General features: G+C 46.9%; 1 protein-coding gene across 2 annotated transcripts in view; it reads left to right on the top strand.

Annotated features, from left to right (window-relative positions):
- MAML3 (mastermind like transcriptional coactivator 3) overlaps nucleotides 1-20,791 on the top strand; it is a 404,537-nt gene extending 383,746 nt beyond the window's left edge. Inside the window, exons 3-5 of one of the 2 annotated variants that reach the window (XM_059378561.1) lie at nucleotides 7,748-8,005; nucleotides 12,069-12,150; nucleotides 17,213-20,791. In XM_059378561.1, the coding sequence (XP_059234544.1) occupies nucleotides 7,748-8,005; nucleotides 12,069-12,150; nucleotides 17,213-18,210 (1,338 nt within the window). In that variant the 3' untranslated portion in view covers nucleotides 18,211-20,791. Of the gene's footprint in view, nucleotides 1-7,747; nucleotides 8,006-12,065; nucleotides 12,151-17,212 lie in introns of both variants that reach the window. The other variant, XM_059378555.1, reaches the window with a different exon arrangement.
- The last annotated feature ends 3,685 nt before the right edge of the window (nucleotides 20,792-24,476 follow it).

The raw sequence follows: 24,476 nt of genomic DNA, 5'->3' as shown, positions 1-24,476 counted from the left end.
GAGAAGCCATCCATTGTAGGGCCATATATATTTTTTTTCCCTCTCCAGTCATACCTGATACTGGTTTTAGGCCATGACTTCACTGTCAATGTAGTCAGGTTAGTTCAGCAAGCATTTACTCTGTGGCAACTGTGGACCTAGCTCCCTGCTAGATGCTGGAAGAGACTCGTACAGATTCTGTGGGCCTGGCAGATATATTGCCATAAGGATGTCATTTCTCCAGAAAACTATAACTTGTAAGCATTTGAAAGGCTGGAACTTTCTACTCCCGAACTTTCTACTCCCCTATCTTACCTAGAAACGGGTACAATCACGTATGGAACATTACCATGACTGTGGTAACTATGTTAATTGTACACAGAGGGAAAAGCTGGGGGAAATACAAAAACACATCAAAATATTAATATGGTTGCCTCTGAGTGTTTAAAACAAATATTGCTTTTCTTGTTATTTACACTTTTGTGGAATGTTTCAAATAATTCCAAATATTCCCCATGATCGGTGTGGGGGGCGGGAATCAGCAATACATTTATTTTTTTAAGTAGTTAAATGAGTAGAAACTCCCATTCTGCTCATTGAGAACCTGGAAAGAAAGCCAAGTTTAAAGTCTTAGTCCTCATTGTTTTAGAAGCTAAGCTAGAAATAGAAACACAGCTTTTTCCTTACCCTGACTTTGTAGGGCTACATGATCAAGAGGTTAAAACAGTAACAGTAATAATAGCAAGCTGTTTGTTAAGTGGTCCAGAGGGCCAGCCACTGGGCCTATGATGGAACTATGTTCCTACTCAGACCTGGTGGGTTCATCTAACATAAACTGCTCCTTCTTTAAGGTTGAACGAAGAACTTTGCTGAACCCATGTAGCAGGCTTACCACTGTGCCTTAAGTCACTGCCATTTCAGTGATAAGTTTCCTAAATTGGTAAACTGCCTCAAAACTTAATCTTCATGGGGACACAACCATCACAGATCAGAAAACAAACATTTTATCCAAACTTCTTCAATGATCTACAGAAACAGAGGGTTATATGGGATGGGCCTTGTTGGGGCTCTGCTGGCAATATATTGTAAGCAACTCTTCAGACCCACAGTGAAAAATTATTCTGGACAAGGACAAAGAAAATCTAAAAGGAGCCACCATCCTGAAACCAAGCGTCTGCCCTGACACTTGATCAACTTCAAAGAGAATTCTAAGGTTTTATTTTATTTTGTTTCTTCCTTCCACTTACGGTTGAATGGTCTAATCTTATGCCCTTTCTTTAAATGTCAAAGTTGATACCACAAAGGCATCCTAATTTTGGGTATCAAGCAACATATAAAAAATGATGCATATTTTTATGCTCTTTCAGCCTCGCCCTTTGATCCCTGTAGAGATTCTACCTTTTTATTCTATGCCCATTCCTCCCTATCCCCTACCCCCTTCCCCCTTCTCTTTACTCCACAGCACTCTTGGGTGGTCGGCTCAATTTAGACCAGATGTATGTTATAGTCAATGGAAAAGTGAGAATCCCAAAGACACCACCACCAGCTGTGGGTCATCAGACAATTTCCTTAACCTTTCAAAGACTTGGGTTTTTTTAATCAACCAAATGTGTTTAATTATGCAAGTGAAGGCATCCAGTAGGTGCCCTCTAAGTGTCACTGGTCTTCTTCCATTATTGCTTCTGGTCTCTGTGTTTGAAGAACATTTCCCAACAGAGGGAACTCTCCTCAAAGCTCTCCATAGTTCTGTCTTGTATCAGACCAGGAGATGGGAAGTCCAGTGATGTCTGTGCTTCCTGCCTGAGCAAAGGAGTTCAGTAGCCTCACCCCTTCCTCAAGCTTGGCTGCTGCTCAGTCCCCCCAGCAGACTTGCAGGAGGACTGGCCTTCCTGGAAGAATCGTGACTATGGGGTCCTTCCAGAATTCCTTATTCTTTACATTGCATTACATCCTTTGCATTGCATGAGCAGCCCTCTGAAAGTTTAAGAGTTTTGTTCCAAATGCTGAAGAATTTGCAGTAAAAACCTAAACAAAGTCTGACTTGCTTTTGAAAGTGCAAGACTGCTTTTGCAATCTAAATCAGGGCCCAGAGAGCTCAGATGCCCCAGGAGTACTATTTGCGCTGTGATCCTCAAACTGTGGGGCATCATAAACATACCTGGAGGGCATGTTAAAGCACTTCCAGAGGTTCTGATTCAGTAGGCCCGGGGTGGGGCCTGAGAATTTGTATTTCTAACAAGCTCCTCTGTAATGCTAATGTTGTAGATCTTAGAACCCCACTTTCAGAACCTCTGATTGAATTTAGCCCATTATTTAGCCCAAACTGGAAGTGGGAGAGGTGTGAGCATCTTCTTAACCATTTTCTTTCTGTATCTCACCTCCAAAGTTTCCACTGGTCAAGGGAGGAGTCTTATGAATATGATCTTCATTTGAGGAGCTGGGGCCTGAAACCGAGAGGTCAGATGACTTACCACAGCCTCAGAATGCCCGTTCACCACCCTGAGCCTCTGGGAATCACAGCCGGACGCGTCCATCAGGCTGCAGTAGGTGTCGGATTCATCCTACGCTGCCCTCTGACACAGAACTGCTGAACTCTTTCCCACCAAGTGTGATGTTCTGCGTGAAACGTTAGCTTCCACCTTTGAAAAGACTTCCTTCTTCTGAAACTTAAAACTTGAATAGTGTCTTTGCAGGAAAAAGCCTCTAGATACTGGTGACGGGTTGGACATAGGAGCCTCTTGATATATAGAACTAGGCTGAATTCCGTTTGGGCTGGAGATTGATTTTCTTTCTTTCTTTTTTTTTTTTTTTAAGTTCCTTGATCCAGTTCAGTGTGTGTGAAAAGCATAGATTTGTTTTGGGGGACATCCATTTTATTATTTTTACTTTTTCCTACATGAACAGCCCTCCTATCTCCTCGCCTGCCCTCCGCACCCATTTCCTTCCTGGCCCCGGCACGCACAGTGTGCGGGGAACCCGGGCAATGCGCCCCCAGAGCGCGCCCAGCTCACCCGCTCAGCAGCAGCGCACGCCGGCCGAGGGCCTCTGCGGCCCCGGTGAGACTCGCCCGCGCCCCGGGACTGCCGCGTCGGTTTCTTTGTTAGAGACGCCTGCGCTGAGACGTATCTTCGGGCCTGCCGCCCCACTCCTGACTTCTTAGAGCCCCCTAAGGACTTGTAAGCACATAGGATCGAGTCAAGAGGCTAAATTACGCCCCAGGGGACTTTTTAAGTAAAATCCTAAATTTCATTTAGGCTGTTCGTAGGCCATGTGATTGCAAAGACTCTGAGCCCGGGCCGCCCAGAGCGCCGCCCTCCCGCGCCGGCTTTGTGCAGCCTGGGCTGCGGGGAACTCTGCCCCTCTCGGACGGTCAGCCCCGGGGGCTGGTGTACGCCACTCGCCCTCCCCTCTCCGGGCGCCACCGCACCCCCACCCCACCCCCATCTCCTCCCGCTCCCAGCCCTTCCGTTTCCTTCTCCGGCCTCCCCCACCCCGACCTGAAAGCTCCCTCCCCTCGGGCTGCAAGGAAAGTCGGTAATAAGAAACCAGTTCGGTGTCGGTCGGAGAGAGGGGGGAGATAACCCCAGAGATACACGGCAATGGAGAGAGAACTCATTTTGTGTAAAGAGGGCCTCGAGTCACCAGGGAATTCCTGGATTGTCTCAGGCTGTCGTGTGTGATGTCCATCACGCCGTGCGAACACCATCTGCTCGGTATTATGCTCTCAGTTGCCAGGCTACCTGCTGTACGCAGTAACACTTGACTGCCTGGCTCCACGTTCGCCGCGTCCGCCCAGACGCGCGGGGCGGGGGCCGGGGGGCGGCGCGGGGGGTGGGGGGAAGGAACAGGAGTCCTGATTAAGCCATCTGGGGGGCGGGGGGTGGGGGGGAGGAGAGCGCCGCGCGGGCGGAGCTGGGGCTGCCAGCCGGAGCGCCGGGCTGACACCACCATCTGCTGGGGCAGGCGGAGAACAGCAGCTGCTCCTTGTTCCTCCGACGAGGACCGCCTGGAAAAGGCTGAAGCCGGGGCCGTCCTCGAGGCCCCCCGCGCGCCCCCAAGTCCCGGCCCCGCGGCCCCCGTCTCTACGGGCAGCCTTTCGTGCGCCCCCTGCCCTGGAGCTGGCGCTCTTTGGGTTGGCCGCCAGCCACCCCGGCCCCTCTCACCCAAACACTACGCTTGTTCTTGAAAACACTTAAGAGAAATGAAGCTTCGCCACGCACAGATTTATAAATAAACAGCTGGCTGCTCTGGGGAGATATTTTTACCACAGCTGTTTTTTTGTTTTGTTTTGTTTTGTTTGAAGTAGAAAACTGCCTCTTCGGAGGAGGCAGGACGTTTTTTACACCTCCTACCTCTCTCCAGCCCTTGGAAAAATCGCTAAGATCTTTTCCCTGGAGAAGAAGCTAGGTAAAATGGGTTCATTGCTTCTGGTTTGTTCCCCCTCCCTTTCTCTTACTGAAGAGTGCGAAGGTTTGGGGAGTAATGAGGGTCTACGTTAGCCAATTGCATTTCTAAGGGGAAGCTACTGGCAAGGCAAGGGAGGTCGGTGGGCAGGGGGCGGGGTGGAGAACGAGCCGGTAATTAAAACTAAAAATACTGCATCATTTGGCTTCAAGGCATTACATTTCTCTGACGAAAGCTCAGCCTGGTTTTCTCTAATTGCACACGCCGTGTGTGTCCTCCTTAGAAACAAGAGCAGTGGCCTGAAATCCTGAAATTCGACAGACTATTGCTCATTAAGCCCTCTTAGACTGGAGGTTAAAAGCTGCCATGTAATATGAAACAGTTAATGGCCTCAGCCAGCTCCATTTGTAAGGCAAGCCTCACACTTTGGAATACACACTTGAGGCTGGGGCTCTAGGTGTCACTCACCCGCTGCTGAATGCATTAGAGCTTGTTGAGAAAGACCTAGATTCACCCGTGTTTGATGTTTCATAGGGAAGGCAAGCCTTGAAAATGCGCATGGCCCTCCCATCCCTAGGTCTGTAGGTCTTCTGCAAGAAACCCCAAGGCAAAGCCTTTGGGAGGGAATCATTTGGATAAATGCATAATCCTGGGAAGTAATAACCTAACTATCTCTTTGGGGAGTTTTCTTTCTCTCTCTCTCTCTCTCTTTTTTTTTTTTTTTTTTTTGGTCCCCACTGTGCTTTTGAAGTATTTCTTTTGCCCCAGGAAGACAGGGGCCAAAAGTGGCTGGGTGTATCTACATCATCATTTCATTTTCCTCTCCCTTACTTCCAGGGTGGAGAAAAGGCTAGGAAACCAACTCGTGACTACTTACCAGTTGTGAGCATGTGCCCCTGCTACCCAGGCCTGCTCACCCAGGAAGAGAATATCTCAGAGTGCCCAAAGATCAACAGGGCCAGCCCAAACCAGCCCTGTCCTAAAACTAGCTGAAGCAAACTTTATCTTCCCTTGGGTCACATTTTTTTCTAGCTTTCTCCTCCTTATCAAAATTTGGAAATATCAAATATACTGAAATACGCACGGGGTGGAGGGGGACAAACAAAACCCTGTATTCTGTATTTTTGCTGATTGATTAACTGTTTCTACTTGAGTGTGAATTCATTTGTTAAAGTGTTAAGTCAATCAGCCATTTGTTTCTAAAAGTGGCAAGCAGCAGCTTTATCCCATTGGAAGAAAGGACTTGGAAACAGGAAGCAAATACTGGGGGGAAAAGGGGAGACTCTGAAATATCTTGATGGCCTGCAGGGGTCAGGCCTAAAGGAAACTTTGTGGTAGCATAAAGGCTCTTGGCATTTTTCAGTGTAAGTTCTTTTTCACATAAATATTTCACAGCTGTCTACCTAATAATTGACTACCGAGAAAATATACAAAGACAAAAAGGGTTTTGCAACAACACTTACATTTGAAAAATAGAACACAGTACACTTATGGGAGACATACTGTATATTTAGTCTGCAAGCAGTTCTTGGGCATACACTTGGCACCAGTGACCTGCAGTCTGGGAAGGGCCTGTGCTAGTGGAAGGAATACTAAATTTAGACCCTGGGTCAGTGTTCTGATTCTGTTCTTTCCGATTCTTCCTTTGGCTAAGTGTGACCTGGGCTACCGCACTAACTCCCCAGAACTACTTGTCCTCTTGTTCCCAGGCTGAGAGGAGTAATGGTTTTTTGTTTCGCTTGTCGTTTGTGTCAGTGGAGGGTGAGAGGAAGAGCAGCTGAAGATGTGGTTAACATGTATCACTACTGGAAAGAGAAGCACGAGTGGCTGAGCACCACACCACAGAAGGAAGGTCCACCAGCCCAGGCTGTGGGGAATCCAATCCAGGACTGGGTCTGTAGGAGAGTCAGAGATCAAACTCAACTGTATATTTTGAGAGGACAGTGCCAGCCTGATTGACTCTATCTGTACCAAAGAGCAAAACAGAAGTAGGAAAAAATTCTAAAACCCAGTTTGGAGAAAAAAATATTTAAATAACTAGAGTTATTCGTATTCATTTCTTACTATTTTGGCCTCATGATGATCCCACACCCTGTGACTGGGAATGTCCTTACGTGTGTGCCCGTTTAATTTGTGTTCATCTCAGACATCAGATCCTCTGTGTTGAGATTGATTACTTGAAACTTGAATGAGTTAAAAGGAACATTTCTGCAGAGTAGTCTGACCATACATGCCATTACCAGGTGCACTTGGTAGATGAACAAGAAAGGAACTATCTAGAAGCTGAATCTTATGGTCACCTACCAACTCTGCCCATCAGCTATTTTTCCCTGGTCTACACTGTCTGGCTGTTATGGGCTTACCCTCTGAACACATCTTCGAAGTAGTCACTAGATTCTGTGGGTAGTTTTCTACCACTTAACTTCCTACTCCTTAAGTACCAATCCTTACAAGTTGCCATCGTTTGACTGAGACAATTGTTGAATCAAAAGACCCGAATCAACCCCCACATTTTAAATTGTCCCAGACATAGGAGGTTTGGTTCTATTTTGAAAGATGTCGGGAGATTGCGTAGCTTTGTTCAGTGTAACACATTCCCAGTTCTCACCATCAACAACTCCCACTAGCAGGATTTTTTTTTTTTTTTTTTTTTTACATATAGCAAAGCTTTCTAGTGTTGCAATTAATTAGAATTCCATCGAATAGTAGATCTTTTGATTAATAAATTCCAGAATTCTTCTGTAAATGTCTTTCCTGCTAACTTAGAAGTCCATTTAGGCCAGGTGGGCAGTGAAGGTTAGGAGGTAAGGTCAGGGGGCACCTGGGTGGCTCAGTGCATTAAGCCTCTGCCTTGGGCCCCGGTCATGATCTCAGGGTCCTGGGATCGAGCCCTGCATTGGTCTCTGCTCAGCAGGGAACCTGCTTACCCCTCTCTCTCTGTCTGCCTACTGCTCTGCCTTCTTATGATCTGTGTCTGTCAAATAAATAAAATCTTAAAAAAAAAAAAAAAGAGGTAAGGTCAGGCTATCTCATTCCAAACTCAAGGTAGCCCAGCCGGAGGTCTTCATCCGTTTCCTTTGGAGGAAAGTAGAATGCTAACTGATTACCTGGCCTTTATCCTCTAATCAGTCCCATCCAAAAGAGACTGGACTTGCTCTCAGACATCCCAGAGCCGTCCTGTATTACTGTCCCCCTGCACCCCTCCAGTTCCACCACAGTAAGGCCAGATTTGAGGATTCCTGTGTTTCTGTGGAATAGACTGTGTGCCACTGGGGACCCCTTGGGTCCACAAGCAGAGGCCTCTACCCCATGCTTCCTTTCAAATATGAAATCTGTGCTTTCTCTCATCTTCCTGTCCTCCCAGGAACAGCACCCAGTTGGACTCCCCCGGACCACAGGCCCCATGCAGTCCTCGGTGCCCCCAGGCTCGAGCGGCATGGTGTCCGGAGCCAGTGCCGCGGGACCCGGCTTCCTCAGCAGCCAGCCCCAAGCAGCCATCATGAAGCAGATGCTCATGGATCAGCGGGCCCAGCTGATGGAGCAACAGAAGCAACAGTTCCTGCGGGAGCAAAGGCAGCAGCAGCAGCAGCAACAGCAGCAGCAGCAGATTCTGGCTGAGCAGGTAACATGATGCATTTATTCAGTGCCTGGTGTCTGCAGGAGAGTTCCAGTTCCCCTCCTTCGTCAAGGTAGTCACAGTCCAGCATTTTCCAGAATCACAGAAGAACCTGCAGAATTTAGACCTTTCAATTAGTTAAGCTTTTTCTTAGAATGAATGAGTTTGTTTTTAAAAGACAGGCTTCAGCCATCAATTTGAAGGCCCGTTTGTCAGAGACATTTCTTTCGATTCAAGCCTGACTCCTTTTCTTCCGGTTTCTGGTACGGGGTCTGCACCATCAGAGTAGGGGTTGGGAGGCTGCCTCACATTCTTCATAGACGCTAATATTTCTAGCATGAAGAGAAAAAGAAAATAACTCAGAGAACTTTGTTTCTTGAAGGAAAATGTCAGGAGGAGGGATTGAGGAGAATTCTACAGAATTGGTTATGAACAATGGGACAGGAACAATAGAAGAAGAATAGGGCCCACAGAACTACCTGGAAACCTGAACGCAAGGTCACAGAAAGGGTGCAAACTTAAGAAAATTCCCAACAGCTTTAAAACAGCTGAAGAAATCTTTGAGTTAAAAGAAGGGCTAATACAAATAAAGCCTTACCTTGGGTATCTTTGTCCACCCTTGCCATATAATTCCTCCAGCTTTGAAAGAAAGCCTTCCCTGAAAGCAAGCAGCTTCTGTAGGTTTCAGTGTGTTTTGTTTTTTTCAAGATGCCCATGCCTGATTCAGTATTATCCCAGGAAAGGCCTGAGGCCTTCCAAAAGAGATCCTTAGCTGGCTCCTGGGGGGTCTGTCCAGGGCAGCTCTCTCTGATTAGTGGAGGTAGGTGTGAGGTTGTCATATGAGGCTTAAAGCCCAACAGGGCTCTCACCTCACAGTTCCCCTTCCAGAGTGTTCCTAATACAATCAAAATTTTGGAAATTTATCAAGCATCTTTCACACACACACACACACACACACACACACCCACAATGCTGTGTGGGACACAGATATGTTGAGGTCCCTACTAAGAGCAGTGGTTCAGAGTAACACCAGTCATCCCCCAAATAGGAAAATTGTACTGTTGAGCACAGTTCACTATGTTCCCTTCCCTGCTTTTGTTCCTGAGCAGCTGTGTAATTATCTCTTTTTTTACCAAGGTCAGTCAGCCGCCTGGCAGCTCTTGTACAAACAAACCTCTATCCCTCTCACCCTGCATAAGGTGTGTGACAAGGAACCATGCTAATATCTCTCAGGCAGTGATAAATGGAGCTGCCGAGGGGGAGCTGGGCTGTGTAAATCCTCTCCTCAGCCAATCCCAGGAAGTTTCAGGTGCACCTGCTACTTGGAGCGATGGCCTTTGATGTGTATGCCGTGACCAAGGCACAAATAGGAGCCGGGGTAACCGGGCAGAATGCCGCTGGGCCAGCCAGGGGTGTTCCACTCGGCGAGGGCAGCCACACCTCAGGAAACAAGGAGGGAAGCAAAAGAGTGGAAGAAGAAGAGCTGCCCCAGGAGGCTGGCCAGACGAGGCGCCGAGAGAACAGGGCACCCCTCAGAACCCAGGACACACAGAGATACAGGCCCCTTGGAAAAGATGGGGGAATGCATGTGATTCCTTAGCAAGCTGTGGAAACCAAGCCAGGAAAGGACAGTTTTACTCACACTCCAAATGTGGCCCATCTTTTGCTTGTGGTGTCATTTTGGAAAAGCCTTTCACCCCCTCTCTTCATCTGCCAGCTTAGGGTTAATAATCTCCCAGACTTTCTCCTGTAACTGCTTTAGGGATCACATGGAATCAAGCACGTAAAAGCCTTTAGAAACTGTGCACCGCGGGGCGGGGCGGGGGGGGGGCAGTCACATGACCCTGCTCTCACGGAACTTGACCTGAGGGCTGTGGCCCTGGGTGCGAGCCCTCCAGTGGGACTAGTCCAGATGCGAGGCTGGGAGCATGCACAGAAACAAGTCCCGGAGACGGTGCTGATCAGTGCAGGCCTCCGAGGGGTCGACAAGTGCTGAGCGCTCAGCTTTTTGTTTTGAGAATGAATACTGCCCTGTCCATGCCCAGCTGACTTTCTGGGGCTCTGCCTCAGCAGTGAAAGTGTCCTGAGTATTAGAGATCCTGGGATTTCCTGAAGGGACACGTGAGGGGAAAAACAGAAGGATTTAGGATTGTGCCTATCTTTGGGAACTTTAAAATGATTCTAGTGGATTTAAGAATCAGAGCAGAGCAGGTTGAAAGCAGGTGTGAGTTAACGTTTAATTCCTTATTCTCGAAGAGCAAGGAGCAGGTCACCTCTCTTCCGTTCACAAAGGTTCCACAGAACCTAGACTTTTAGACCTGAAAAAAATACTGTGATTAGGATGGCTTTTGTTTTTTACCTGTGGGGAAACTGAGGCCAGGGAGCTCATGGAAGAAGTCATGGCAGAGCTAGAGAGGCAGGGACTAGAACAGAAGCCCTATCCCCACCCCACCCCAGGCCACCCCGGGCTTGTTCGACACTGGGACACTTAAATTCTTACATAATATGAGAAGTTTGGCCGAGGAGAAGCTTTTAAGTGCTCAGTTTACTCTCAATAATGCCCTTCTATTGCTGCCTAAAAGATTAGCACGGTTTCTTGTCTACACTTCATCTACACAATTAATTAATTTCAACACTTTGTGCAAAACACCCTGGTAGGCATCACAGGATGGGGTGAGCAGGGCAGAAGCTTTCCTTTTTTTTGGTTGCCAGAGTGCTGGCTGGCCTTGTCGAGAAAGAGAAAAGAGAAGAAGAAAGAGAAAGAAAATTATAGAGCTGCCCAGAAACAAAAACAAGAGGAAAAAATAGAAATAAACACACGTGTTAAGAAGTGGTCAATGTGTGTTATTTTTATAATGAACACTTGAAAGGGTAGGGCCCTTGATGTGTGTCCTTTATAAGCCCTCACTGTGGAAGGTGCCCCATGAATATTCAACGGGGGCAGGAGGAGGTAATGACTTGCCGAAGGTCAGGCAGCTACTTGACAGCAGACCAGGAACTCAAACCCCTTTCTCTGCTCTTGCCACCTCGCTCTCTGTTTCGTTCCCTTTTTGCATACAGCATGGTAATGATCCTAATAGCCTTTCCAGTAGATTGGTAACAGTGCGGACAGGGCGGAATCCCCGAGGGGTGGAGGGAGAGGGACAGGGGTGACCAGCCTCCCCTGTCCCTCTTCCTCCACTCCTGGTACCCAGGGAGTCCCTCATGGTTTCCTTAAGGCACTAAATGCTGTGTATTTAACTTGCAGGGATGTGTCTTACAGGCAGTGTGGCCCCGTGGGAATAAGATGAGCCTTGTTTATATAGTCCCTGAGAATCCCAACTTCCTGTACCAGAAGCATCTATTTAGGTCATTAAAAATTAGTTGCTTGTCCCTCGAGCTGGGTCCCGCAATGCTAAGGAAAACATGCAGGCAGGTGGTAGATGGTCCAAGTCAAAACCGCCTCCTCCTGGATCAGCAGATCTGCCAGATGCTCACCAAAAGACATGGGCGAGGATGTCCCTAGTAGCATATTGGGGACAGCCCAAAACTGAAAACACTCTAAAAGATCATCACTAGGAGAATAGGTGAATAAGTCGTGGTCTCGTCATTCCTGCAATGGAATAATGTTCAAAGGTGACAGCGACCTGACCACAGCTACATGCACCAACATGGGTGAGTCTCATAAATAGAGTGATGAATGCGGGAAGCCAGACCCCACAGCTGGACGCCAGAACGTTGTAGAAATCCACTTACACCAACTACGAAAGCAGACATCACTGGTCTGTGTTGTCAGGTCAGGAGAGTGCTTTCCGGCTGGATAAAGTGGTTCCCTGGGGTCGGTAATGACTGGAAAGGGGCATGTGGGGCTCCCAGCAGAGCTCCGTTTCTTGATCCACACGCCAGTTACCAGGAATGTGTTTGCTTTTGTGAAAATCCATCAAACTCGTGCTTTGTGCACCCGCCTGGATGCACCTGATTCCTCAACACCAAGTTCCGTGTTGAAAAAGTGCCTCCTCCAAGCTGCCACGATATTTCATTGTATCTCCCATGTCACCCCCCTGCCCTTCTTGTCCTGTCGTTCTAGCAGCTGCAGCAATCCCATTTACCCCGCCAGCACCTCCAGCAGCAGCGGAATCCATACCCCGTGCAGCAGGTCAATCAGTTCCAAGGTGAGGCCAGTGCACCCCTCTTCCGTTTTATACCTTCCAGCCGTGACGTGTAAATCCAAATGTAGCCAGGGGCCTGGCCTCCTGGGCTGGGTTCGCGTTCAGGTAACATTAAAAATATTTGAAAACTGAGGGTACCAATCCATCAGAACGCATTTTTGGAATCCTCTACCGTGCTGGGTGTTGACCTTTGGGTGGCTGGGTCACAGAGAGGCCCTGGTTGGCCCCGGGAGGGGTCAGAGTGGCTGGGGGGGGCAGGGGCAGGACTGGGGCAGCTATTCTTTACCAGAGATAAGGAAGTATTTCAGTAGTTTAAGAGCCAATAAGGGTATACTGGTGCCTGGTTGGTTCCATGTCAGCCTTGGCTATGTCTGGATCATCATCTCAGTGAGCATGGGAGGAACGGCCCTGTGCCACATGCCTCTTGCTAATCCTAACACATCAGCGGGCCAAAGCCCTCACTTCCAACAACTGACAAGGAAAAATCTGGCCTGCAGCAGCCGCCAATTTCTGCTGAATCTAGAAGACCTACGGGGCCTTGAGTTTGACTGGATTATCTTGATCCTGCTGCCCTTTGCAGAAATCCTGACTCGTGACCCAGTAGCAATGGGCACATTGTATGATCTCTGTTGCCATTCCTTTATGTAGTAGAAAATCTACTCAAATACCAATCCCTTCCTTCTCCAATGAAGAGAGCCCCTGAAAGTCTTTTATGGGGTAGAGGGTGAGCTGAAGACCCTTCCCAGTCTTATCACAGGAGTTTTTAGGGGGCTCCAGTGGCTACCCAGTAGTGGAAATCCTAATTCCCATCCTCTGCCCTTTGCGTGGGACCTAGTTCTCAAGTGTTACCTAAGGCTTTGAGACTCTGCCAGAAGCTGCGAAGCTCCTTGCACATAAATATGCATATATGTAAACATATACAGACTTTGCATAGCATTTGCACAAGTGCTACCCTGCTCAATGGACGGCAGGTGAAAAATTGATGATGTAGGGTAGCATTTTTCAGTCTTTGGGCTGCAACACACAAGTAGGTTGGAAAGACAAGCTAATGGGTCACAACCAACATTTTTTAAAAGAAATGGAATGCTGGGGCACCTGGGTGGCTCAGTCAGTTAAGCATCTCCCTTTGGCTGAGATCATGATCCCAGAGTCCTGGGATCAAGCCCTGCATCAGGCTCCCTGCTCAGTGGGAGAGACTGCTTCTCCTTCTGCCCCCTCCCTGCTTATGTGCTCTCTTTTGCTCTCTGTCAAATAAATAGATCTTTAAAAATAATAATAATAATAAAAATAGAATAGAAAACAGTTATCCAAGTATATCACAATAAGGGAAACTTTTATTTCTGTCATAAACCCACAGGTGTATATCCTGGATCACATGCCATGAGTAGTGGTTTTAAAGAGTCTGAAAACATTGCCTATGAAAATACGGGGGCTTGAGTAGCTACCCCTCCCCCTCCTACCCCTGGAACACATGTATCATTTCAGAACCCTTGGACTTGACCCTGGCGAAGGACAAAAGGAATGAAGCTGTGCACGGGTGTTCTGTGCACTAAATTAGTGCTGGTAGTGTTTGAAGAATTCTGCTTCTCACTTGGTCATAGGCAGGGGAGTGCAGAAATGGTCACTGTTACACGCATAATTCTTGTTTTAGATATAGTTCTCGAACTTAAGCTGCATCAGAATCACCAGTAGAGCTTGTGGAAGCGCAAACCGAGGGTCGCTGGAGGGGACGGGGTGGGGAGTGGGGGGAAGGGGTGTTTGAGGGATGGGCATTAAGGAGGGCACGTGATGTGACGAGCACTGAGTGCTATATGTGACTGATGAATCCCTAAATTCTACCCCTGAAACTAATAATACACTATATGTTAACTAAATTGAATTAAAAAAAAAAAAAAAAAGCACAGTCGGCCTGGCCCCACCCTCAGAGTCTCTCATTCCACAGGTCTGGGGTGGTCCTGAGAATCTGCTTTTCCAACAGGCTCCTAGGAGTTGCTCTGCTGCTGGGGCTGCTGGCCAAGGCCCACACTTTAAGAACCAGTGATTTCCATTAACAATAAATTAAAAATGTAAAATTCTAAAAACCCAGCAGAGTGTCCCTTGACTTTTCTAGGTTCATAATTCATTTATTATCTTTTGGAATAAAGGAGCCCACTGAAATGTAATACTTCTTCTGTATTAGGAGTTATTCCATATGGTTTGGGTCCAGTTTTAAAAGTTTTTCTCTTTGAACTTGAGCTGTACTTAGGCTGAACCACCAGTGACATTGTTGGGTCCCTGAGGCGATTGGTACACTTTTTTCTTTTCTTTTCTTTTCCTCTCATCCTTATTTTACTAACACCTTAGATATCATAATGTTATGTATCTGGGAAAACAGCAAATTGGTAGATAAGAAATAGTGTCCTTGGAGAGTTACGTTAGGAACAACTTGCATGAGAACCTCCATGAACACTCACCACTACATATCTCAAAGGTTTAATGACTATCTTTCCCTTATTAAGTTTTGTGCCTCTGGGCAATGTTACATGCCTATAGAGAAATGTTTATTTTTCACAAATACAGGCTTCCTATGAGTGAAAATAGGAAACAGACCCTTTTAAAAAAAAAATTGCCTATGATTTCTATTTGAATGTGGAAGATTTTCTTTGACACTGTGACCAGTGGGCAAGAAAATTAATTTGAGTACAGCGTCCTCACAATAATATGTCTTAGACAAAAACGGAAGAAGAAAAAAAATTAGTCTGTTATTTAACGTATATAGTAATCAGATAATGACAAGGTAATTCTTTAAACACATTTGCATTTTTTTCTATACAAGTATTAAACTAGATTAATAAAAAAGCATTTTGTTTCTACTTAGGATAAAAATATGGAACTGAGTGCTGGTTTTAAAATGCCCTTTTGGGGCACCTGGGTGGCTCAGTCATTAAGCATCTGTCTTTGGCTCCGGTCATGATCCCAAGGTCCTGGGATAGAGCCCCACATCAAGCCCCACATCAGGTTCCCTCCTCAGTGGGAAGCCTGCTTCTCCCTCTCCAGCTCCCCCTGCTTGTGTTCCCTCTCTCACTGTGTTTCTCTCTGTCAAATAAATAAATAAAATCTTAAAATAAATAAATAAAATAAAATGCCCTTTTTTCTATAAAAGTTATACCTAGATAGTAGTACAGTCATTTTATACTAAAAATAAAGGTTGGCTTGGATTAATGCTTCAATAACTCTTAAAAGGCATTGCAGCATTTCTGTCTTCTAAAAAGAGGAACCTATTTCTCATTCACCAAAGTGGCCCAGACCATTTCCAGTCCCTCAATAGATCCATTATAAACATACAACAAAAATGTCCAAAATATGGAAGTCTTTTCATCTGTTTCCAGCAGCTCATTAGCCTGTTTACAAAATTTGGGTCTAGCCAATCAGTCTCTGAGTCAGCAATATTTTCTCCTTAAAATTTTTTTATAAACAACTCAATAACCCATTTCACCACAGTTGATCAGACTTGCCATGTAGTCAATACAGATTTAGTCATTAAGGTCACAAAACTTCATAACAAGATTACAGATTGCAATATATACTCTCATCCAGTGTTTAACAGGAACTTTTGATTTTTTTTTTAAGTCACTTCGATATAATGAAGCTTAAAACGGAAAACTGAAACATTTCTAGGGCTCGCCCCCAGCCCTGGCAGCTTTCCCCCACAGAAACCATTTCATTTCTCAGTGCAGCATGGTATCGATCTCAAGCCACAAAAACTTAAGTCATAATCAAAATTCCCATAATTTTCTTTCTTAAAGAAAGAAAGAAAATATGGAGACCTATTTGCTCCCCAGAAATCAATAACCCCATCAGGAAGACAGAAATACACTTACTGCCCAGGTGCCAGGCTTAACAAGCTTACACTGTTTTCATCTGGTTTCTCATCCCAGTTCCAAGTGGTATCACATTTGCTTATAATATCGATTGGCTCCCATGCTGCATCTTTTTTAAATGTCCAGAAAATAAAACCATTTTTCTGTGTCTCATAGACTTAATCATTATTAAGAGGGACATGGGAAAAACTTCTTTTCGTGCATCTCCTAGCCCTTTACAAAACTGACTGGGGCTCTAAGGGTGACATTTCTTTCTCTTGGCTGATTTGGAAATTTCCTAGGAACATGTAAAGAAGGACTCCCTCAAATGCCTAATTAGAGTTGAGAGACTTGGCCTTCATCCTCTGGCCAGCTTTTAAACAGCATCATTAAAACCATGTCAGTGATCTGCTGAGAGAAGTCACTGCCGACTTGTAGGAGTGAGTGGACTTTGCTACAAAAATGCATAAAGTTCATTGCCAAGGAGTAAGTAGCAGGATGATTTCTTTTTCTAGCTCAGGAAGCTGGCCAGTTTGCACTGACATGTTATGATTCAGAGAATCTGGAGCATGTGGAAATCTGTAGAGTGGATCCAAAAAATGTCCCATCTGTTGAAATAGCTTCTTAGCAGAAGCAGTGACCTTTAACCTCTCAAATCCCGCTCAAGTCTTAAGGGAAATTAGCCTAATGGTCTTTATTGATAGTATTCTCTACTGAACCATGTTCCACTTCACAAATAGAATACACAAAGTGATCAGCCGTTGCTTCTTAATTTAGCCCAGGATGTGAATTCCCTCTCACCTCCAAGAATAATGGTATCTGATTGGTTGAGGGTGGCATCCTATCAAGAAGAGTGAGAAAAAAAATTGCTTCTGAAATGTGTACAAAAAGAATAACAGAGTATATCAACTACAAAAGCATGTGTCCAGTATGATCCCTATTTTCATGTGTCTATTTATACAGTAGTTATCAGTGGTTATCTCTGGATGGGGGGGAATTCGGGTAACTTGAATTTTCATCATTGTACTTTTCAGTTTTTTCTGAGTTTTTTTACAATCAGCCTATGTTATAGTCAGAAAAATAATCATTTTTGTTAAGGACTTAGGATCAGAGTAGATCCTTTCGTATAAAAGAATTTTGTCATGCCTACAGATAATCGCAACAATATGTTACAGTAAATTGCTTATCGAGATGAGTGGATGGGAATGTCTTTTCTTCCCCTGTAGGTTCTCCCCAGGACATCGCAGCTGTGAGAAGCCAAGCAGCCCTCCAGAGCATTCGAACGTCGCGGTTGATGGCACAGAACGCAGGCATGATGGGAATGGGACCCTCCCAGAACCCAGGGACAATGGCCACGGCAGCAGCCCAGTCAGAGATGGGACTGGCCCCTTATAGCAACACGCCTACCAGCCAACCAGGAATGTACAATATGAGCACAGGAATGACCCAAATGTTGCAGCACCCAAACCAAAGTGGTATGAGCATCACACACAACCAAGCCCAGGGGCCAAGGCAGCCCACCTCGGGGCAAGGGGTTGGGATGGTGAGCGGTTTCGGTCAGAGCATGCTGGTGAACTCCGCCATTACCCAGCAGCACCAGCAGATGAAAGGGCCGGTGAGCCAAGCCCTGCCAAGGCCCCAGGGCCCGCCAAGGCTGCAGGGCATTATGGGAACAGTCCAGCAGGGAGCGCAGAGCTGGCCACAGAGGAGCTTACAAGGCATGCCCGGGAGGACTAGTGGAGAACTGGGATCATTCAACAACGGCGCCAGCTACCCGCTTCAAGCTGGCCAGCCGAGGCTGACCAAGCAACACTTCCCACAGGGACTGAGCCAGGTCGTGGACGCTAACACTGGCGCCGTGCGAACCCTCAACCCAGCTGCCATGGGCCGGCAGATGATGCCGCCACTCCCAGGACAACAAAGCAGCGGCCAGGCCAGGCCGATGGTCATGTCTGGCCTAAGCCAGGGCGTCCCCAGCCTGCCAGCGTTCAGCCAGCCCCCAGCCCAGCAGCAGATGCCCGGCGGCAACTTCGCTCCGGGTGGCCAGAGCCAGGCCTACGAGCGGAACGCCCCTCAGGACATGTCCTACAATTACAGCGGCGAGGCAGCCGGGGCCTCCTTCCCCGGCCTCTCGGACAGTGCGGACCTCGTGGACTCCATCATCAAAGGCGGCCCAGGGGACGAGTGGATGCAGGAGCTTGATGAGTTGTTCGGGAACCCCTAGTCCAAAGGAAACCCGAGAAGCACGACTCCTAGTGTTAAAGCTTAAAACGTGTAAAAGAAACAGGATGTTGAGCCATCCCTGTTTTTTTGTTTTTTTGACCCACGCAAACTGAGCAAAACTGCAGCTGGCTGACAGTGAAAGATCCAGGTGCCAATCCACAGCCCCGCTGGGCCTCATTTCACCTGATTTTCACACAGCAACCGAGACACCAGGCCACGCCGATCCTGGCTGTGAGAGAGGCAGACACCGCGGAGGCAGGCAGGGAAGACGGATCCGAGGCCCCTCCGCTCGGCCCTCTGGTGCACGCCTGGCCCAGGGATCTCTGCTCCAGCCTCACGGGACTGCTGCCCAGCGTGAGGGCTCCGCCAGCCCCGCCTGGCCCCCCGGGGCCGCAGACCGCAAAGCCTCAGGGGCCGAGGAGCGTCCCGCAGAGGCTGCTGCGTGGTTGCACAGGCCCAGAGCACAGGTCGGAAATGCGCTGAACCCTGGCTGCAAAGAGAGGTCAGGCGTCGAGACATGCTGCTGTGTTTGGCCGGTAGGCACGAAGAACGGGAGACAACAGAGGATCCTACGAGCCTGTCTGCTGCCCTGTGATGACCCTCAGGAATTGTAGAGGCGTTGCTCTCAGCTGCCTCTCAGAGAGAGCCAGGCAAGCCTGGAGAAGGGTCCTCCGGCAGTCCTGGGGATGGCAGCCCTCTGCCAGTGATCATGGCCATGACGGTGGCGGCCGGCACTCCAGGTAGTCGGGCTGGAGCCTCCTGGGGGCCCGGTGTCCTGCCAATTTGGCAAGGCAGTTCACATCTACTTCCGGTGGCCACAGGGTAGGGGAGACCCCGACTGGATGCTATGTCTGCCCGTGTGGCCGCTTTTCCCCGCACCCCTGCCCTTGCTCCTTCCTGCCTCCACCCCATCCTGCCCTTGCTTCTCCTTACAGACTATAGGAGAAGAAATGAAGCTTGTGTCTTTAGGGGACCTGGGCAGAATCCTAATAAAGGAAGAACTCAGACAACGCCTGAAATGCAAAGGCAACACTGGAGTTTTCTTTTTCTAACGTGTAGTCGGCTGAATATTCTCTGCCCGAAACTGAGCAGCCCCTCTGACGTTGCATGGCGGGTTACCGTGAGCCACACGCGATGCTTCTGGTCTACCCTGGGAGACGTGGCCCAAACGGCACAGGCTCTGCTTCCCTTCAGAAAACTCCCAGGGGTGATGCTCTGAAACTGGCCTTGCCCTTAATCCCTCCTCACCAGAAAGACGACTCTAAAATGCTCAGAGATGAGGAACTGAAGAGTCCGTTGCTCCACCTGACCCATTTTGATGATAAAAAGAAGGAAAATTCTGTTCCTTCCACGTGGGCAAGGTCATCCACTTCCAAAGCCCTGTACAGTCGTTCTCGTTGTAATTCACTCAGATCTGCCCCAAGCGACATCTGCGGCAAGGGATGACAGCCTCTGCTACTTACCATAAGGCTGTGTCTTTTGTCCTTGCTGCTGTTCCCACTGCCCCGTTTGGGAGGCCACGTGGTATATTGTCCGTAGGAAGAGCGGAGCGGGCTTTTCTCGCGCCACACTCTCCCTTGGTGTCCGAAAGCCTGGCTCCCTCCGTGTGACCACGCATGGGTGCAGGCTGTGGGGAGCTGGCCTGGTTACACGCACAGGGCGGGTCCTGAGATGGGGGATGGGGGGGTTCGAGAGGAAAGCTGGGGGCAGAGGGCAGAGAGGTAATAGGCAGGCAAACGCTGTCGTTGGCTTGCTCCCCATGTCCCAAGGCGGTGGATCTACTGAGCGAGGGGCAGGATGGAGCCCAGAGGAGGCCAGTTGGGCAAGAGACCAGGCAGGGGCTGTGCTCCTCCTCGGAAGACCTGGTGGCAGGTGACCATGAACTCCTTGCATGGGGGAGGGACACCACCATGGAAACTCTTGAGTAGAGACAGGTAAAAACCAAACGAAGAAAATAAAAAAGTAAACAAGCAAGAAGACAGAAAATATAATTACCTTTTTCTGAAAGGTACAGGAAACATATATGAGCAATGATGAGAAACTGGAGGTGGCTGAGGGGAGAAGGGGCTCCATTACCTTTTAATAGCTTCCTCCAAATGCTTAGTACTGGGACCAACTAAACTAGAGAGGTAGATTTTAATAAGGTCGTTTTGTTTTTGTTTTTGTTTTTGTTTTTACTACGGTGCTGATGTATATGTAATGTCTAAAAAAGTTATTTGTAAATAAGTTTTTACAATACTGCAGATATCACTGGGTCTACTATCTGTAAAAAATATACATATAAATATATATATACTGTTTGTTTAAAATAGAGTATTTTTATTTCATTCCTTAACTCATCATCACAGCAGTGGTATATTGCACTTCAGATGACATCTAATGACTAATTTGTACTGTATGACCTATGGCAACTTGCTCCATTTTATTCAGATTTTTCTAGTTTTCTGTTTTTACTTTGTACATTGAGCATTGCTTATTTCCTTTTAAGAAATGTACAGAACTCTGAAATGTAGAAATGAAGTGATGTTGACATACCACTTTTAAAGAAAAGAAAACAAATAAAAGATCATTATCTGAATCAACCCAAAGTACAGTTTATTTGAGGAATGTCACTGGATCTCCAACCTTAATTAAACAGATATACTATGCCTGGGTAATTGATTAACTGCAGTTCCTGTCTCAAAATTCGTGATATCATTAAACATTTATTTAACAGAGGAGATCAGTCAATCATTCCCAGTCTTTTAAATTCAACCACACAACTAAAACTTTCTAAATTTGCATCCCAATGGATGTAGCAAACAGAAGAGAAGAAAGTCAGCTATGAAAGAAACATACTGAGGTCCATTTGTAGATTCAGTACTTTCAATTTCCAACTGGCTCATTGGAAAATTGATAGTAAAATTTTCACTTTAAAAAAAAAGAAAGAACCCTCAAGGAATATAGGGAAGGGAAAGTAACCCTCAAGGAATATATACAGTAACGCCCGACTGTAGCAGACACTGTCCACACACACACACACACACACACACACACAGACACCTCACTTCTAGCCCTCGCTGCATCTCTCTTGGCCTGCACCATCCACAAACTGTTGGAAATGATTAGAAGTTTACATTTCTGGGGCGCCTGGGTGGCTCAGTGGGTTAAGCCGCTGCCTTCGGCTCAGGTCATGATCTCAGGGTCCTGGGATCGAGTCCCGCATCGGGCTCTCTGCTCAGCAGGGAGCCTGCTTCTCTTTCTCTCTGCCTGCCTCTCCATCTACTTGTGATTTCTCTCTGTCAAATAAATAAATAAAATCTTTAAAAAAAAAAAAAAAAAAGAAGTTTACATTTCTTCAGATCCACGGTAGTCAGTGACTCGCTAGTGCAAGAATGTGAGAACACAGTCAGGTGGTCTGGACAAGTCCTGAGGTAGGATTTGTGTTCGAGAGCTCCCCTGTGGGACCAGGCAGAGGCTGAGACTTTGCCTGAAGTTGTCCTTACTTGGCTTCTCACCCTTCCCCCCTCTGTTCTGATTACCCTCCTGGGGGGCCTTTGCTAACGAATCACACACATGTGAATCACACACATGTGAAACCCCTCCCCTTCTAGGAGACTTGGCCTAAGACTTTCCATCAAACTTGAAAAGGCACAGTAAAACACCACCATTCAAAACTATCTGGGTTAAGCAGAAAAACAGCCCACAAGCACAGAATAAAATCATCAAAAACAGATCCAAAACAAAGGTGAGTTTTGATACATACCAACCGAGAGGAAGAATGCATGTGACTGTGGGAGAGGCCGGTCCTACTCCTGGAGGCCGATGGTTCCAGAGCGGCTGCCGAAAAACGGCCTGCAGAGAACAGTGTGACCTGGGGCTTTGTCCCACTGATAAGGGCTTAGTACTCTACCAGATGACAGGAGCTGGAAGAACGAACTGATGGGGGCGGGGAGGGTAGTCTGATTAACAGAAAAACTTGAAGCTCCGAGAAGAGTTGAGTATTCCTAAGCCCGGACTAATTAAAAGCACGCATTTTCATCGACACCGAGGTGTGTCATGCACAGGATGAACGCCATCCCCTTCTCCTTCGGAAGGATTTCCTATATGTATCTCACCGACCTTTTTTTAAAATCCCAGTGCAGTAAGTGTGCAATGAGGGGAGAGGCAGAGAGTAAATATCTATCTGGAAAGTCACTCCACGTTTCTCCCCGTGAGAAAGATGCATTTTATTGCCTAAAGGAGCTTTCAGAAGCACCAGATGAGCTATCTCTGCCTGTGACCGTTCTTTTCAAGGAAAACTCTGTCTAGAGACAAGAGGTGAAAAAACAAATGAGCTGGTATTTTTCCTTATTAACGTCGCGCCCACCTCCAACCCAGCAAAGGCAAGTCGGGGAGAGGAAAAGCCCAGAAAGGGAACAAAGCTACTTGATTGTAAAATCAGTGCTCTGTTGTTTTATTTTTTCACTGTTTTTTTTTTCCCCCCTCTTTTTCTCTTCTCTGTTTTGTCCTCTAGTCTCTTTCCTAATTCTGGTAACATTTGATTCCCACACCAGTGTCTTATGGGCAAGTCACCACGACCTGTCTGATTTCATGCAACAGGTGGAGGCAGTTACGGCAGCATCCGCACAAGGGAGGCCCTGGCGCCCCTGCTGTGTCCGGGACAGCTGCTGGGCCACCGCTACTGCTGTGGCTCTATCGATCCCACAGATCCCACCGCAAGCATAGAGCGCTCAATTAAGTAAAAGAAAATCTTAAAAAAAAAAAAAAAATTTCACAGCTACCAAGAATCTGATTTTAGGTTTTAACTTCTTAGAAATTATTTTTGAACTTTTCATTATGAACCTCATCAAACAGAAAAGTCGACGATCCAATGAGTAACTGCACACATGCCTCAATTTAGTAACTATTAGCACTGTGTCATGTATGCCTTCTGTGATTCCATCGCAGAACAACTCCAGATAAGTTATCCCCATTCGGTTCCTTCACCCCTCAACCTCTCAACATGCAGCTCCCGAGAATTAGGACATTCTCTCCCCTAACCAGAAGATCATTACCGCACCTCACACAATTAACACGAATTCCCTAATACCACCTAATTCTTACTTTATGTTCAGATTGTCCCAGTTGTCTTGCCCACATGCCTTCCGTAACTGTTTTGGGGTTTTTTTTTTTTCCCAACCAGGATTTGATCAAGGATCCCATATTGCCATTTGGTTTTTATGCCTCTTAAAACTTTTAACAGAGAATAGTTTCCTGTCCCTTTTTTCACAACATTTTTTGAGACAATGAATCTGATTTCTAAAAATAAAACCCATCAACTGATTAGTATACAAATCATATACATCTATAATTCTCAAACAGATCAGAAACTCAACATCTCTCTGGCCAGTATGTTTCCTCCTTGTAGCCAAATTTATAGGAATTAAAATAATCAAGAGGTTGCCTTGGTAACAATAGAATTAGAACAAAGGAAATAAATTTTATGGTTCAGATGTTTAAAGATACAACGCTCTGATGGGCCTGGTGTGCCCATCTTCTTTCTCCACAAGTTTGTTTTTTTTTTTTTTTTAAAGATTTTATTTATTTATTCAACAGAGAGAGATCACAAGTAGGCAGAGAGGCAGGCAGAGAGAGAGAGAAGGAAGCAGGCTCCCTGCTGAGCAGAGAGCCCGATGCGGGACTCGATCCCAGGACCCTGAGATCATGACCTGAGCCGAAGGCAGCGGCTTAACCCACTGAGCCACCCAGGCGCCCTCTCCACAAGTTTTTAACCAAATTTTGTGTATTTGTAGTTTACTTTTTTTTTTAAAGATTTTATCTATTTATTTGACAGAGAGCACAAGCAGGGAGAGCGGCAGGCAGAGGGAGAGAGAAAGGCTCCCCGCTGAGCAGGAAGCCCGATGCAGGACTCAATCCCAAGACCCTGGGTTCATGACTGGAGCAGAAGGCAAAGGAAGGCAGATGCTTATCCGACTGAACCACCCGGGCACCCCTGTAATTTACTTTTTTAAATAGCTCCAATTTAGATGCAACATAGAAATTGTTTAGGGGAGCCTGGGTGGCTCAGTGGGTTAAAGCCTCTGCCTTCGGCTCAGGTCATTATCCCAGGGTCCTGGGATCGAGCCCCTCATCGGGCTCTCTGCTCAGCAGGGAGCCTGCTTCCTCCTCTCTCTCTGCCTGCCTTTCTGCCTACCTGTGATCATTCTCTGTCAAATAAATAAAATCTTTAAAAAAAAAATTGTTTATAAATGCTCAAGTGCCAGATTGAGAAAGTCGTGTGTTCTT

Source organism: Mustela nigripes, chromosome 1, assembly GCF_022355385.1.
Source record: "Mustela nigripes isolate SB6536 chromosome 1, MUSNIG.SB6536, whole genome shotgun sequence".
Taxonomy (NCBI): Eukaryota; Metazoa; Chordata; class Mammalia; order Carnivora; family Mustelidae; genus Mustela; species Mustela nigripes.
This window is presented reverse-complemented; position numbering and strand designations above follow the sequence as displayed.